Source organism: Hippocampus bargibanti, linkage group LG16 (genome assembly GCF_051943395.1).
Source record: "Hippocampus bargibanti isolate YZ-2025 linkage group LG16, ASM5194339v1, whole genome shotgun sequence".
NCBI classification, from domain to species: Eukaryota; Metazoa; Chordata; class Actinopteri; order Syngnathiformes; family Syngnathidae; genus Hippocampus; species Hippocampus bargibanti.
The window spans coordinates 9,732,182-9,749,014 of NC_142749.1; the positions used below are offsets into that span (position 1 = coordinate 9,732,182).

At 40.3% G+C, this 16,833-nt stretch overlaps 1 protein-coding gene across 1 annotated transcript; it reads right to left on the reverse strand.

Moving 5' to 3' along the window:
- Positions 1 to 266: 266 nt before the first annotated feature.
- On the reverse strand, positions 267 to 14,076 carry cchcr1 (coiled-coil alpha-helical rod protein 1). The gene is made up of 19 exons (XM_089017665.1): positions 13,778 to 14,076; positions 13,100 to 13,364; positions 12,843 to 13,010; positions 12,649 to 12,766; positions 12,300 to 12,476; positions 12,046 to 12,209; positions 11,826 to 11,940; positions 11,572 to 11,682; positions 11,344 to 11,487; positions 11,124 to 11,234; positions 10,925 to 11,031; positions 9,842 to 9,954; positions 9,697 to 9,769; positions 9,493 to 9,611; positions 9,221 to 9,409; positions 3,901 to 4,002; positions 3,683 to 3,801; positions 2,408 to 2,528; positions 267 to 2,337 (listed from the first exon to the last, which is right to left on the reverse strand). Exons 1-19 carry the CDS (start codon positions 13,851 to 13,853, stop codon positions 2,207 to 2,209), a joined length of 2,523 nt encoding a protein of 840 aa, XP_088873791.1. The 5' UTR covers positions 13,854 to 14,076; the 3' UTR covers positions 267 to 2,206.
- Between the last annotated feature and the right edge of the window lie 2,757 nt (positions 14,077 to 16,833).

Below are 16,833 nucleotides of genomic sequence, written 5' to 3' on the forward strand. Positions count from 1 at the left end.
CGTACACCCCTGATGGGTTCAAAGCGTGACCCTGATAAACACCAAAGTTTGCTTTGACTTGTGGCGTTTGACAACTTTGGAAAGATGACATGATAGGGAAGGGGAAGCAAGGATGGACATTACTTGAAATTACTGACAAATCATACTAGCGGATATGATGAAGAGATTGATGATTTGATTACATGAACAGCTGTGAAGTGGAGACAAATCCGTAAATGAAATTGTGGATACACAAAAAAAGGCCACCATCCGTTTTTGGTTGAGGAGAGAGATTAGCACAATAATGTCCTTTATTGTTGCTTTCTGTTTATAAATACAGTACTGGAAGACTTCAACTGAATGTTTTCTTTGACAACAGCACCCTCTAGTGGTTAGACAGTAAACGTATTATTAGTTGAAATACGTACATTTGTTTTTCAATGCACGATCGATCCGTCCAAATTTCTGCCAGGTGCTTGCTATAAATACTGTTATTTAATTGATCATTTGCTGTGATTATGAGTTCATCAAATACAGAGGAAAAAACTGTACGGGAGATTCATAATGCATGCACCCCACGAGACCGTTTTATGGTCACTTCTTTTTTCTACATTAAAGGACAACCGACACCATTTTTTGTTTCCTAACTGACATCAGAAAAACGTTTTATAGCATCTAAAATACCCAAAACACGCAGGCTGATATTTTTAGTCAAATGAAAAACACAAATAAAAATCACTTAGTGTCCAAAAACGACTTCAAATTGCAACCAGAAGTGGCCAGTTTCAGAAGGTCCCGCCCCTTTTTTCGTGACGTCACGCCAGGACGTCTTGCCTTGCTCTAGAATCAAAACAATGGCTTCAGATTCGGAGAAGATGCTTTCTTATTACTCATCCAGTTATGAATATGATTCAAATAGTTCTGAAGAGGAAAGCATAAATGTTTGCAATCGATTAAAGAAGTCATCCCGTATCAATTCGAGCCATCTGGACTACAATGTAGCGTCCCAGAAAATGCACAAGATGGCGCCCAAGCTCCATTGGAAATGGGCTGATTTGCCTGCTGGGAATTTGTGTCAACTAGTATCAAATAGTAGTCTTGGTGCAACACACGATTCACCATCGCATTATTTAGATGATTTCCTTCTAATTTCGCCATCAACACAAAGTTTGCAGACCAAACATAGTACCCAAAATGCATTGTGTCGCTTTCTCGGTCAGGGACCTTCAGGACGTGACGTCACGTCAGGCATCGTCATCTACCCGATAACAATACTTCATGAATACTCAGCGCGAGTCTTAAAATGTAAAATATAGCTATATGTCGTGCAATCTTTGTAACATACGCTCAGCAGAAGTCATTTGAAGTGATTTTACAAATTATGGACACAACTTGTCGGGAGGCGTCGGTTGTCCTTTAAGATAAAGACTTTCATGTGCTTTCAAATACACCTAATGTTGTGCAGCCAGTTTCTTTTAAATAAAGCAAGCAGTAAGTGTACAGCTAAATTCTCCCGATGTGAGTAGGAAACTGCACTTTTGTTGTTATTTTTAATCCCATCGACAGTTTCACCTCGGGGTGAGAAGTTGAAGCTGCTGCAAAATTCATCAGCACCAGAGACAAGAAAAATAGCTCAATTATCTGGTTCATCGTGATGTTTATCAGCAGCCCTCTAACAATGGAAAAGTCATTTCTAATGGGCCTCTTTTGACGAGGGAAAAAGAAAAGAAAATAGATTTATTTTTTTTAGTATCAAATCATATCCACTAGGTCTTCCCACATGTGTGATTTAAAAATGGATATCTGTTTCAACCGTATGAAGTCTCATTGCTGTAGCTCAGCTAACTCAACAAACCATTGAAAATACATGATTAGAAAAAGAGCTTGGTCTGCTCTCACATTCACGGTTACGCAAATGTATTTTTTTCTTACTTCAGATTTCTTCTCTGTCCAATAAACAATAAGATCCACTTTTTGTGCATGTTTTGGGTGAAGTTTATTTACTTCAGACAGAAGACAAAACGTCTTTATTATCCTTATGTTTATATAAAAATAAATATTCTCACAGCAATATTTTATTGAATTCAGGCACTTTAAAAATGTTGACCTTGCAAATGACGCTCACTCAAGAGTATTGATTTGTTGAAAGTGCAGATTGGAAGTTTTACCTCAAGTGAGTGCAAGTTTTTAAGGTTTGGCGATATGAAAAAATAAATAAAAGATGCATTCACTGACAGGGTCTCATCACAGTGTGCATTAAGTCACTGTGCCCTTCTTCTTCATCGGCAGAGTCTTCAGATGTGTTTACAACTGCAGCACTGAGTGTGTGGAGCTCCTCCAGAACGGAAAGGAGTCTCTCTGGCAGGATAAAGAAAGTCAAGCAGTCCAAATCTGGAGTGAAGGGGGAGACTACGATCGCACTACTCACTTTCCGCTGCAAGTTGTGATCCCATAAAGCAGCTTCTCTCCAAAGGTTTTTCTTCTTGTTCTCTGGGGGCTAATGTGTTTTGCAGAAAGTCATTCCTCAGCTCTGTCTCAGCAACAGCAGTCTGCGGTACAAATTGTTAGTGGACTGAACAGGGACAGCGAAAGCATACTTTGAAAAAATATATACGATTTATACAGTGATACCTTGGCTTACGAACTTAATTGGTTCCCAGACAGAGTGTGTAAGGTGAAAAGTGTGTATCCCAAAAATTAATTTCCCAAAGGAAACCATTAAAATGAGAATAATCCGTTCCCAGGTCCCCATAAAACATAATTTTCTACCTTCTAATTTTATAAGACTCAAAACTACACAAAATATACCTTATTTTATCTATAATAAATGTGCTATGGTATTATAATTAAAGAAATAAAATGTACTTTATAATAAAGTCGTTTTATTTACCTTTGTGATGGTCGTTCATGGCTTGATGGAATGGAGTGGCCGGTTTTATCAGCATTAAACACTTGATGAGGAACATAGGCTTCTTTCACCATCTTGAGGAATGATCCCTTGTAGGTGCTTTCTCTGTGATAATTGTATCTAGTTCCTCATCAATTGTGTTCTGTTAGCTGGGTTGATAGCTTTTTGCATCAAGTGTACAGATGGCTTGTGCGAGTTGTTTGTGGAGCCTGATTGATGGCAATTTTAACTTTGCAGTCTACACTCTGCCTTTGAACTATCAAAGTTGAAACGAGTCCAAATGTCACTGTTTTCTATCCATTTTGTCACTCTGTCATCTGCCTGTCGCTTTAATGTTCAAACCACCTCCCCTTACTGCTGCGTTCTTGACCAATCACATGGCTTTAACCGAAGACCGGGGGCCGGGAATAGAGAACAAAAAAAATGTCGGTTGCCATTTTCTTTTTTGGAGAATGGCTTCACTCTCTCTCTCTGTCTGTAACCCCTCCCCCCCCACTGCTGCATTCTTGACCAATCACGTGGCTTTAACCGACGACTGGGGGCGGGGAATAGAGGACCAAAACAAGCTGGCTGCCATTTTCTTGTTAGGAGAACGGGCTCGTTCGCGAACGACACATCACTCATTGTGGCAGCTGTGTGTGTATCCCGAAAAATAGTTCGTATGCCAAGGTAAAATTTTCATAAATTTAACGTTCGTAGACCGAAATGTTCGAAAGCCAGGGGGTTCGTAAACCGAGGTATCACTGTATAGCGTTTTAAATGTCTATTTTTTTTTGTGTGTGTATGTAATCTCACCAGCAGTGCGTTTCGGTTTGTCTCAGCTTGTTGTGGTTGTTTACATTGTTCACTTTGTGTTTTGCTGCAGTAGTTCTGTTTCTGTGCCACCGCTCTTTCAAACTGCAGTAAAGTCATGACTGTAAAATAAGAGATGATGCTTCGACCACACATTCCATTGACGTTGGATGAACGTAGTTGACTCTGGTTTGAACTGTGTTGTGTTCCCGACCCCTTACCTGCTTTTGTGTGTTCTCTCTTTGCCGTGCTGACTTGTATCTCCATCTCGCTAAGCTTCTCAGCACAGCGGCTCTCAATCTCAGATGCTCGCTCCCGCAGGGCTGTGGAAGTGTGGAAGATGCACGCTATTCATCGCAGAAATGCGCACAGGGTAAAAAAAGTAACTACGTTTTCTAATCTATTGTCGCCAAAGAGCTCTGACTGTTTTGTTCAACTTTCACTGCTTCTATGATCCAAATCATGTCTCACGCGGCCCAATTGAGATTTTTATTTTACATTTTATTTTTCTTCCCATTTGAGCCAATTTACAAATATCAAAATGAATGTTCAAAGCAATTCTCAGAGCAGAATCAGGTCTCAATTATATGTGGATGAAAAACATTTTTGAATATCATAACTAAAGCGAATCTTAAATTGAGTTTGACTCAGCTGATTTTAGCTTTTTTTAATCAGCAAAAAATAGGACAGTTTTGGCTTTTATTTGTTTTTATTTTTTTTGCAATTTCCTATTCATTTTTATTCTTTATTTATCTATATTTATTGAATTAAAGCCCAATTAATATGTTTTCAGTACTCTTATTTTAACAAATATTAGTCAGTCGAGGCCTCATCTTAAACGTACCTTGCTGCATCTGTGCTATTTTAGGTGGAAACGCTTTTATTAAAGGACAACCGACGTCACCTTTTTGTTTCCTAACTGACATCAGAAAAACGTTTTATACCATCTAAAATACCCAAAACACGCATTATGATAGTTTTAGTCAAATGCAAAACACCAATAAAAATGACTTAAAGTGTCTAAAAAGTACGTCTGTGTAAGCTCTCAGTCGTACAGGAGTGGTCCATCGATGAGAAGGTTTCTTCAGCCGTCATCTGTACAAAAGTGAAGGTTTCGGACGTTTCGCCTCCTATCCAAGAGGCTTCGTCAGCGAACTAAAGTCTGACTGGTCGTATCGGCCCCATTTATATATCCCTAATGTCCAGACCTGGTGACGCCGGACACAGCTATGATAGGTCCCTACTCTCAGGTTGGGGGAGGCGCGGGACCCCCCCCTGTGGCCCCACTGATTGTTCCTACATTCCTGACTAACAATTGGCCTATTACACCCACTCCCCCCGGTATCACCTCATCAGCATAACGACCCTCATCAGCATTGCGAAAGTTGCCTAACCTGTTTTGCCTGAGCAGGCTATTGTATGAACGATCCAAATTGAACCTCACACCACCAGACCGGTTTAATGAAGGATTTTGTTGTTTTATAAGAATCGCCTCTTTTACCCCCCTTTCAAACCATCTATGTTCTTTCGCTAAGATTTTAACCTCATTGTCGTCAAATGAGTGGTTAGTAGCTTTTAGGTGCAAATGTACTGCCGATTGGGGCCCACTAGTATTATCCCTGCGATGTTGATAAAGTCTTTTTTTGAGAATTTGTTGAGTCTCCCCAATGTACTGCTCTTTACAATTTTCATTCTTACAATGTATGGAATAAACTACATTACTTTGTTTTTCATTTGGTAGCCTATCTTTTGGATGCACTAATTTTTGCCTTAACGTGTTTATCGGTTTGAAATAAGTAGGAATTTTATGTTGCCAAAGGACTCTTTGTAATTTTTCAGAAACTCCTGCAATGTACGGTACTGCTACTCCTCTCCTTTTAGAATCTTGAGAATTATTGGTTTCGTTCGCTATTCTTTCTTTCTGACATTTGTTGAATGACCACTGAGGGTACCCACAGTTAGTGAGTGCTCTCCTGATATGTTTTGACTCCTTTTCTCTACCTTCAGTGCTAGTTGGTATTAGTTTAGCCCTATGCTGGAGGGTTCTGATAACTCCTAGTTTATGTTGTAAAGGGTGGTTAGAGTCAAAAAGTAAGTATTGGTCAGTGTGCGTAGCCTTCCTAAAGACTTCTGTTTTTAGCGCTCTGTCCTCTTTTATAATTACTTTACAATCCAAGAAGGCTAGTTGGTTCTCTTGAATGTCCTCACGAGTAAATTTAATGTTGAAGTCTACAGAGTTGAGATGATCTGTGAAGGATTGAATTTCTTGTTTCTTAATTATGACAAAAGTATCGTCCACATATCTAAACCAGTGTCTAGGTTTTGTCCCTGGGAAGGATGTGAGGGCCTGTTTCTCCATCTCTTCCATGTAAAGATTAGCCACTATGGGTGAAACTGGTGAGCCCATAGCACAACCATGGATTTGTTTATAAAATTTTTCCTGAAATTGAAAATACGTAGTATTAAGGCAGATTTCTAATAATTGGCAGATGTGATCCGGTTTCAGTTTGGTTCTTTCATGCAGAGAAACATCCGCTAGCAGCCTCGTCCTCACCACTGAGACTGCTGCTGGGGTTGGGACAGATGTAAAGAGAGAAGTCACATCGTATGATGCCAAAGTTTCCTCAGGTTCCAATATGAGGTCTTTGATCCTCTCTACAAACCCTGTGGTGTTCTCTACGTGGTATTCTGTGTTACCAACCAACGGAGCTAAAATAGTTTTTAAATATTTGGCTACATTGTATGTAGAGGAGTCAATGCTACAAACAATGGGTCGGAGGGGGAACCCTTCTTTATGTATTTTTGGCAGGCCATAGATACATGGCGTGGCCTGTCCCGGGTATAATCTAAAATACATCTGTTTGTCTATATGTTTTCCTTTCTCTAGCTTTTGGAGACAGTCAATCATTTCTTTCTTGTATCTATTGGAAGGGTCCCTTTTTAGTTGCTCATACGTGTTAGAATCACTGATTAACCTATTTATTTTGTCTTCATAATCCAATGTGTTGAGCAGCACTGTGCATCTGCCCTTGTCTGCTGGCAAAATAGTAATATTTTTGTCTTTTTGTAGAGTAGTTAACGCCTTTCTCTCTTCTAATGTTATGTTGGACGGAGGAAGTTTGGCACTACTGAGAAGAGCTGATATTTTAATGCGTAGATCATCTGCCTCTGCATACGAAAGTTTGTTATTTTTAATAGCCGATTCAGTAGCTGTGATATAATCTATTGTAGGTATAGTTTTAGGAGTCACTGAGAAATTTAAACCTTTGGTAAGTACCGCCTTTTCTGTCTCTGAGAGATCTCTGTCTGACAAATTTTTGATCCAATTCTCCCTTGCAAACTGTTCATACCTAATTTTACGCGTGTTTACCAGTAGCTGAGATTGTTTCAGTAAAAGTAATTTTTGAAATTTACCCTTTTGTCTCTCTTTGGTTTTGCTGTGGTGCCTCATATAACCGGATTTAGTAAATTCACACACTTCCTGATAGGTTTTGTGGGTAAGATTAGTTTGTAATCGCTGATAATAAGTTTCTATTTCTGACTGTTTGTTTTTTTTTTTATCTCTATGTTAAGTCTCCTAATTCGCAAATTTAGAATTTTCCTGGTATAATTTTGTTGCATTTTATCGGCTAAGTATCCGGGTTCCAGGGGTGCTTGCTTCAAGCATTTAGGAATTAACCGGCTCTGTCTACATCTAAGATTGAATCTGAGGTGGTTCTTTAAATCAGCTAATTTAAAGGTGGCCTTTTCTAAGTTACGTACCAGCAGAAGGATGTCTCTCCCAAAGTTGGCAGCAATACGTCTGTGTAAGCTCTCAGTCGTACAGGAGTGGTCCATCGATGAGAAGGTTTCTTCAGCCGTCATCTGTACAAAAGTGAAGGTTTCGGACGTTTCGCCTCCTATCCAAGAGGCTTCGTCAGCGAACTAAAGTCTGACTGGTCGTATCGGCCCCATTTATATATCCCTAATGTCCAGACCTGGTGACGCCGGACACAGCTATGATAGGTCCCTACTCTCAGGTTGGGGGAGGCGCGGACCCCCCCCTGTGGCCCCACTGATTGTTCCTACATTCCTGACTAACAATTGGCCTATTACACCCACTCCCCCCGGTATCACCTCATCAGCATAACGACCCTCATCAGCATTGCGAAAGTTGCCTAACCTGTTTTGCCTGAGCAGGCTATTGTATGAACGATCCAAATTGAACCTCACACCACCAGACCGGTTTAATGAAGGATTTTGTTGTTTTATAAGAATCGCCTCTTTTACCCCCCTTTCAAACCATCTATGTTCTTTCGCTAAGATTTTAACCTCATTGTCGTCAAATGAGTGGTTAGTAGCTTTTAGGTGCAAATGTACTGCCGATTGGGGCCCACTAGTATTATCCCTGCGATGTTGATAAAGTCTTTTTTTGAGAATTTGTTGAGTCTCCCCAATGTACTGCTCTTTACAATTTTCATTTCATTCATACAATAGCCTGCTCAGGCAAAACAGGTTAGGCAACTTTCGCAATGCTGATGAGGGTCGTTATGCTGATGAGGTGATACCGGGGGGAGTGGGTGTAATAGGCCAATTGTTAGTCAGGAATGTAGGAACAATCAGTGGGGCCACAGGGGGGGGTCCCGCGCCTCCCCCAACCTGAGAGTAGGGACCTATCATAGCTGTGTCCGGCGTCACCAGGTCTGGACATTAGGGATATATAAATGGGGCCGATACGACCAGTCAGACTTTAGTTCGCTGACGAAGCCTCTTGGATAGGAGGCGAAACGTCCGAAACCTTCACTTTTGTACAGATGACGGCTGAAGAAACCTTCTCATCGATGTCTAAAAAGTACTTCAATTTGAAACCGGAAGTGGCCAGTTTCAGAAGGTCCCGCCCCCATGTTCGTGGTGTCACGGCAAGACTTGCCTTGCTCGAGAATCAAAACAATGCCTTCAGATTCGGAGAACATGCTTTCTTGTTACTCATCCAGTTATGAATATGATTCAAATAGTTCTGAAGAAGAAAGCATACATGTTTGCAATCGATTAAATAATTTATTCCGTGTCATTTTGAGGCATCAGGGGTGGGAAATGTCGCACGCAAAAAAGGCAGAAAATGGCGACAAAGCCGGATAAGGAATTAATCAGCCCGTTTCCACAGGCTGATTAATTCCTTACATGGAGCTTTGTCGCCCTCTTCTGCCTCTTTTTGGTCCTACATGACGTTTTCAGACCCAAGTACAGCTAAATGCATTGACGTGATGGAAGGACTGCTACAATGTGTCTTTTTTTCGGTCAGGGGCGTTCCTTCAGTGACGTAGGGTGAGGACTCGTCATCAACTCAAAAACAAGACTTACGGAATATTCAGTGCGAGTCTTGAAACATAAAATATAGCTATATGCGGTGGAATCTTTGTAAAATACGGCCAGTAGAAGTCATTTGAAGCCATTTTACAAATTATGGACGCAACTTGTCCGGAGACGCCGGTTGTCCTTTAAGATAATCATTGAAAATTTAGGAATCAAAATCTGTCATGGCAAACCATACGTACGTCTTACCTTGTTTGCTGTTTTCCTTATGTCTGACAAGTTCAGATTGAAGCTCCTCCTGTGTCACCTTGTTCAACTCTAGCCGATCCAGGACCTGCTCCAGGTTCCTCTGGACCTCTTCTCTGCCTATCACAGCCTCCTGCAGCTCATCTCGGCTCTTCTCTAGCTCCTCCTGAAGCTGCCTCAGTTTGTTCTCATCTGAAAGGAGGCAAACGTGCAAGGTGAGAGGCGGCGTCTAGTCAGGTGGTGTGCAGACTCAAGTGCCCTTGAAATGTGCTTACATTCTTCTTTCATGTCAATCAGCGCTTTGTCAATCAGCTCCGGGGTTCTTTTGAGCTCTTGTGTGAGCTTGCTTTTCTCTTTACACACTAAAGTGAGTTCTTCTTGTAAATTTCTGATGCTGTGGTGCAACAAATACAAAAAACAGGGAAGGGGACAACTCAGTAAAGGCTCTCTTGAGGAATGTATTGTGCCAAATTGACTACCTTTCCGCTGTCTGCTCTGTTTGTTTACTGGTCTTCTGGAGTTTGTGAAGAGCGATTCTCCTGATGAACAAAGCTGTGAGGCAAAATCACTTCGATGTAAGACACTGTAGGCTAATAAATACAAATAAAGTCTCAAGAACAGCACCTTGGACTGTTTCCACTCGGCCTCTGGCAAAATTCAACCGTGGGCCAAAACTATTGAGTTTCGCTTGTGCTGCATCCACTTGTGCTACTTTACGATGAAACGTCACATTAAACCTGTAAGGCACATAGAACAACAATGTGAAACATCAATCATGGCTAATATGGAGACTGAGGGTTTTTTTTACCACCAAAAACAACAACCCTTTTTGGCGATGAAAAAAAATAGCAGCCATCATGATTTAATGCAGCAATTCATTCCATTGTTCTGCTCCTTCAGTTGTACCGGCACTGGCCACAAGAGGGCCACATAATACATTCTAATACTGTAACTTGGTCAGTAAAATGCTGTAATATCGGTAAGTTTTTATAGCGGATGAAGAATATAAGACTGCATGCACTGTATTGTGTTTTCTGTCTACGTGTTGCGCCACCGTTGTTGTTCAGAGATCTCTTGCTTTGAAATTCTTGACCATCACTGCTGTTAGCATTATGATGTAATTTGCACTTTCTTGTATAGGGCAGTGAATTAACTTATTCACTGCCAGACGATGTGGAAAAATACGTCCCCTCCAGTGCCAGGGTTTTTGTCATTTTCACTCAAATTGCAGGACCCACAGAATATTGAGTTTTAGGACTACATAAACATTCAATGCAGCATTAGAAATCTTACTGTCTTCTTTCATCACAAAAAAATAGTTAATTCCTCAGTTGTATCGGTCTGGAGTTATCTGAGCAAGAAAAGGGGGCGGCTGAACAAAATACAATACAATACATACGTATTGATTTATATCGCGCTTTAACAACAGTTGAAGCTGTAACAAAGCGCTAACATGGAAAAAAGGCAAAGGCTGGCCCCTTGTGGAAGGGAATGACATTGCCAGAGGTCTGACGAGTGCTTTATCGGCACCCATATATAATAAATTCCGGAATGGCAGCGAATGAGTTAAGATAAGACGTTGTTCTTCAAGCAACATTGTTCCAAACTGCTAGTTATTGTGACGTGAGTTGAATTGAGTTCACTATCATCATACAAAATTGGTGTCTCAGAATCATCCGAATGGGTGGAGCTTTTATCTTAGGTTACCCATGCAAGGCCTCTGTTGTACTTTTGAGACCAGCCTCGAAGCTCAGACTCTTTGCCTTCAGTTGCTGAGTCTCTTTGCAAGCCTGAGCCAAGTCCCGTTTCAAAGTCTAAGAAGAAATTCACATTTCTAGCATCACAAACACACCCTCCATTGTGCATCCACGGTTCGAAAATCACCTGGCTTCCCAGAGATGCTCACCTCCTTTTCCACTTTGCCCTGGTCCAGCTCAGCTATCCTGGCATCAAGACTGCGCTGGAGCACAGTCGCACGATGCCGTTCCTCTTGCAGCTGTTGTTCCATGTGTCCAACCTAGAATATGAAGAAATAAATTTGATTTGCACGCCAACGCGCTCGTCTCGCAACACATTGAAAGTGATGCTGTCGCCTAGCTTCCTGTCAACACTGTTGTTTCTGACACCTCTGAATGATGTTTTTCCCTCTCCTCTCTCAGCTCGATGTCTTTCAAACGAAGTTGGATGCAAAATTTGAACACCTTCTCCCTCCAGAGGTGAAGCACAAGAAGACCGTCGGCTTTTTGTATCAACAGCGGGTCCGACGAGGCCTATTTAAATACAGACAGCTTAGTTAAATGCTTCCTATTTCAAACGTACAGTAAGTAAGAATAAAAATCAGGACCACTGCATACTTTCTTCAGCATCTTCTCTTCTTGAAGGGAGACTATCTCACTCATGGAGTTGAGTCGGACAGTCAGTAGCTCGGCAGTTTTCTGCAATGCTGCTTTCTCTTTGTTAAGCCTCTGTATGATGGATAAATACAATGCAGACGGAATCCGGAACGTTAATTAACTTTCATTTGTATGTGATTCTCGTTAATCTACTGCAAGGCGCAAAAAAAAACTATACTGGGAAAATCATGTTCAACGTGGTGCATTGTTTTCACCTCAACCGCTTCATTTAATTGTTCCTTTTCTCCTTTGTCCGCGACAACCTGGCCGATGTAATTTCGGAGACTGTGCAGAGTTGCTGATTGTGTCTCGTATGCTTGTTCCATTTGTCTGGATATGGGGAAGGGGGACATCACACAAAAAAACATGTTCACTCATCTAATCAACAATGTTGAATTTATTTTCGATTGCTGCGGTTGGATTCAATGCGGGAACCTTAAATGTTCTTTCAACTTATCGCTCTCGGCAGATGCCTCCATGAGATTGCTTTTCAGCTGCAGCACTTCCAGCGTCACTGACTGAAGTTTACTCTGCAGTTCATGATTTGATTTTCTGGCTGTGCATAATTCCACATAGAAGTCGGCATTCAACTGTCGCAGCTGAAGAGGAGAAATTGAAAATGTAAAGGTGGGAGACATTGGTGAAATGGGTCATCTCCGATATAGTCTATTTTAGGATTGGGCAAGTACCTCTTCTTCTTGCTTCTTCTGCATCTGCTGCATTTCTTCCGTCATTTTAAAAGACTGTTCTCTGGCTTCCTCTGCTTGCTGCTCGCTCATTTTGGCCTTAAGGGCGAGCTCCCGAGCTTCCCCTTCACGCCTCATTTTAGCCAGTTCCTCATCGGACTCTATCTTAAATCTTTCTAGCTGTAAAACACAAGCACCGGATGTCTATCGTCGTCAACATTTCAATAATATCGAGAAGAAAAAAAACTTATAAGCTATAACATGATGAGCTGGAATGCGAGTTCATCCCAGGTGAGCACAGGCAACAAACAGTACAGAAATTAAATGTTTGCTTGTGATCCACTGCTGCGACCTGTGAGCTTATTTTCTCCTTTTGTCCATGGCAGTGAATGAGTTCTTCCTTCAGATGGCTCTGCTCAGACCTCACATTTCTTATTTCTCGATTCATTGTCTCCAGGTCATGACATTGCCTGATGTAAAACAATTATGTCATTTTAACAAAGCGTATCCATGATTAATCTCAGGACTATGTAACCCATTTGCTACCTGCTTATGGTGTCGTTTTTGACTCTAATCTCTTCTCTATATCTCTGCACGGTGTCCTTCAGGGCCTCCATCTGCTCCTTCAACCGCTCAGCCTCCGCTTTATGCTTTTCTGCCTCCAGACACCACTCTTCTTCCCATCTGGACCAGTGGTCGCCTCTCTCTTTGGATCTGTGTTTGAGCAAATGGAGCTATTTGTGTATCTGCCAAGCCCCCCAGCTGATGGTATTTTTGACCAAATAGATCATACTGTGGAATACCTCGTTCTAAAGTCTGACACATTTTCATCTGGAGTCCTTCCTCTTGTATTGTGTCCTTGCAGCATCACGGCACATTGATTTTCCTTTCTCCGTGTTAATATTTCTTGCTGGCTGTTAGTAGCAACGAGCCAAGGACCCTTTGATGGAGCTGTGGAGACACTCGGTTTCATCCAAGAAATGCATGGCTGTGTGCCTGTGGCCAATGTAGCAGCATGGACACTTGATGCAAAATGAGATGGAGGTACAAGGTCATCTTGGGGTTTCTCTGTGCAACATGATAAGAAGTGTAAATGCATGATATACAGGTAAATCCTTAATGAGAGTTAATGAGACACCCATCAAATAGTTCCAATTTTACTTAAGAGTCATGAGAGGGTATTATACAAGACCAATGGGGATTGTTGTGAAATATAAATGCGCGCGCGTGCAAGTGCGTGTGAGCATGCGCATGTAATATCAGTGTTTACACAACCTCGCACTAAAAATCTCCTAGCAGACTAGCGTAAAATATAAACTATACATTTTATATGTATAAATAGACAATATCCCGAAATAAATTTACTCGGAGTTTACGAACTGCCGGGGTGAACAACTCCAGTGCCATTCAAACTACGTCGTTATCGCTCCTCTGTGCGAAGCCACAATACTTATAATAGATGAGCATCTAAAAAAACTTACGAGAAATATTTGGTGATGTGAAATCGCTTGGTATGTTCAGCTTTTCTCTAGCACTATTATACTCTTCCATTTTCATGCGGTAAATGATCTTCCAGGAAGCAATCCACTCAGTTTGTTGTTTTAAGCACTTAGTTGTCGTTGTTTGAGTCACTAGGTAGTTTGTTCCACCACTCTTGCTAGCCACCTGTAGCTACCTAGCTAACAATATAGTATCTCGTCTTTGCGATAAACACATAAATTTAACAACACAGACGCTTCTACATTGCATCGTAGTTACTGCGACAATTCTGTACATTCAATAGTAACGCCACTTCGCGCATTGCATTGTGGGGGGGACGATTAATGACGAACGATTTGTCAACCCCGAGTTTGGTCTCGCAGGATTTGTGACCTTTCAAAAGGTTGTCCACGTCTTCTAACGACCTTTCAAACCCCCACTTGAAAACATGTCACTTTAGTACCCTCGTGCATACAAATATTGCATATACAACTGTTTAACCAACACGAGTCTATCAACACAAAATGTTTACGGGGGTGGTGTGGATAGTTTGAACCAGATGTACTATTCTATTGGATTGGATTGGATATGCCTTTATTAGTCTCACAGTGGAGAAATTTACATTTCACAGCAGCAAAGTGATTATAAAGTGACATATTGTTGTGATATATTGTGATATATTGTTATGATGGAAGAGGTCACTGGCACTGCAGGGGGTCCTTATCGAAAAAAAAAACATTTGTTTCATGCTGAAAATGAACACGGGCTAGTAAATCATAATGACGACAGATCATCCAACAATCTACCCTAATCATAGACATTATGTGTCCCATTACAGTAGACATGGTCTACTGTGGTCGATCAGGGTATTCAAATGACAGTTATTTGTATGAGAGGTGAATTATAAGAACTAACTCGAAGCCATTCTTTTTCCTTTAGTATTATTCAATGAAGTATTTATTATAACCTATTCAGGTATCATTGTGATGATAAATGGAGAGGAGGCCCAGTTTAAATGCCATTAATGCTGTGATTAATTATGCCACTCCTTTGTTGCCAAGTTCTCCCCAGAACAGGTATGTTTGACATTTCCTATTCATGATGATTCATAATTATAACCAAGATGAAAAGAGTGTACCATTTCATAGTCAGAAATTAGTGCAATTTTCATCATTATGTTGATGCAATACAGTCACATAGTATATCAATCTACCTTTCTTGATACTTTCACTATGTACAGTTTTTTTATGAAACGGTTTAGCACATGTACAGTATACATCTCAGTCTGCTGACATTTTTATGTTTACTATGCTTAGAATATCTTGTTTTTCTATCCTTTCACCCCCCCCCCCCCCATCCCCTTTCAAATTGCTGCTGTGGACTGCAAATTTCCCCATTGTGGGACCATTAAATGTTTTCTGATTCTGATTACTGAATTATCCATTTAAAAAATATTCAACTACTGAGTAACTACTGAGTCAAGATAGTTATACCAAGCAATTGTGAAAGTACAATGTATCCAAAAACGTGCTTAAATAAATGCAATATAGCTGGTTACTAACAACCTCTGCTGATCTTTGATTACATAGCTCGACTTTGGGCTGTGGTGCATTCATAAATATGTCACAGTACCCCCAACAGCAAAATGATAATCCGATTAATAATTAACAACTCACTTTTTATACTTTATATCTCAGTGTGTTGTGTGCACCTCCAATGGTGATGCATTCATTATATCTCTGCTAGAAATCTATTCAAAGAGTAGATGGCAGTATATTCTTCTTTCCGATTTTGTTCATTCGTAGACGATGTGTTTCAATGTCTCTCTTTGACCTATTTTCCACAGAGGTTCATTGAAATTTCAGATCAGCAAACCTCCTTTAGATGTTACTAAGACAATACAACCACAATGTGTAAAATCCCCCGGTTTACCTTTCTGGCTCTTTGTTTAGATGTAAATTAACAAAAAAAATTAAATAGATGGTCAGACTGAAATATTTTAAGATACTACTAGTAGGGCTGAAACAGCTCTACTAGTGTAAAACAATAATGTACATTAACCACTATGATCGGGATATAAACAAAAAAAACGTGGTCTTCAGGATGAATTGCAACGGTGGAAAGATTAGTATCAAAGATGGCCCTCAAACATCTCTTTTTTTTTCTCCCCATGTGGGAAAAGAACCTGACCACTATCCAAGTGTACACTAATGCTACCTTAACAAATACTGTAACAATTTCCACAAATGGTCTGGTTGGATTCCAATGTGTATAACCTCAAGTGCTTTTGACTGTAGCACTGCTACTCAATTATTTATTTTTAGTTAGGCGCCCACCTGCTCCAAGGAAGAAGTAAACCTTTCACGCACACACATCCAACTCTCTGCCATGATTATAAATAGAATCATTTGTGTATATGAATGGTATAAGTACTCATGTGGAACAGTGTATCCTTATTAACATTTAAGACAACCAAGAGATAAAACATATCGACCATCTTAAAACAAATAATATATTATTGGTAACATTAACACATACTGTATATGAGTAGACTATTGCCACCTACCGTAGCAGATGTGCAATTCTATATATTTTTCCTGGAAACGGTTTGGCTTAGTTGTTGAATGATGAGGTGAGATAAAAATAAAGATGATTTAATTCCACTTTATTCTAGTACCGCAAATTACAAAATTAAAAAAAAAAAAAAAAAAAAAAAAAAAAAGAACACTGCGTTGCAACAAAGAATTGGGAAAGACTCAAAGAATCCAGCATTCAAAAACAACACTGATGCTTATTAGGAAGGGAGCCAAGTTACATTGTTGACTCCCTTCAAGGATTTTTCAAAATTGTATTCTGCTGCTTAAATTCAGTCTTCACACCTACGGTGAGTCACTTCAATTGCATTCATTTCTGTGAATAAATATGTCCCGGTTAACTTGCTTTGTCCCAATGCATGTCAGATAGTTTGACTCATTTCTGTGTTGAAATTCAAACAAAATTTGATGTTTTTTTATATAATCCTTTTTTCATCGGGCCTTCCGAGCATGAAAATTAATGT

Excerpts from the sequence above, each read along its gene's own strand:
- cchcr1 (XM_089017665.1), bottom strand. The coding sequence starts at position 13,853 with ATGAAAATGGAAGAGTATAATAGTGCTAGAGAAAAGCTGAACATACCA. Across the intron at positions 9,612-9,696 it reads ACAGAGCAGACAGCGGAAAG|CATCAGAAATTTACAAGAAG; the intron begins GTAGTCAATTTG and ends GTTGCACCACAG. Across the intron at positions 4,003-9,220 it reads TAAGGAAAACAGCAAACAAG|CCCTGCGGGAGCGAGCATCT; the intron begins GTAAGACGTACG and ends ACACTTCCACAG.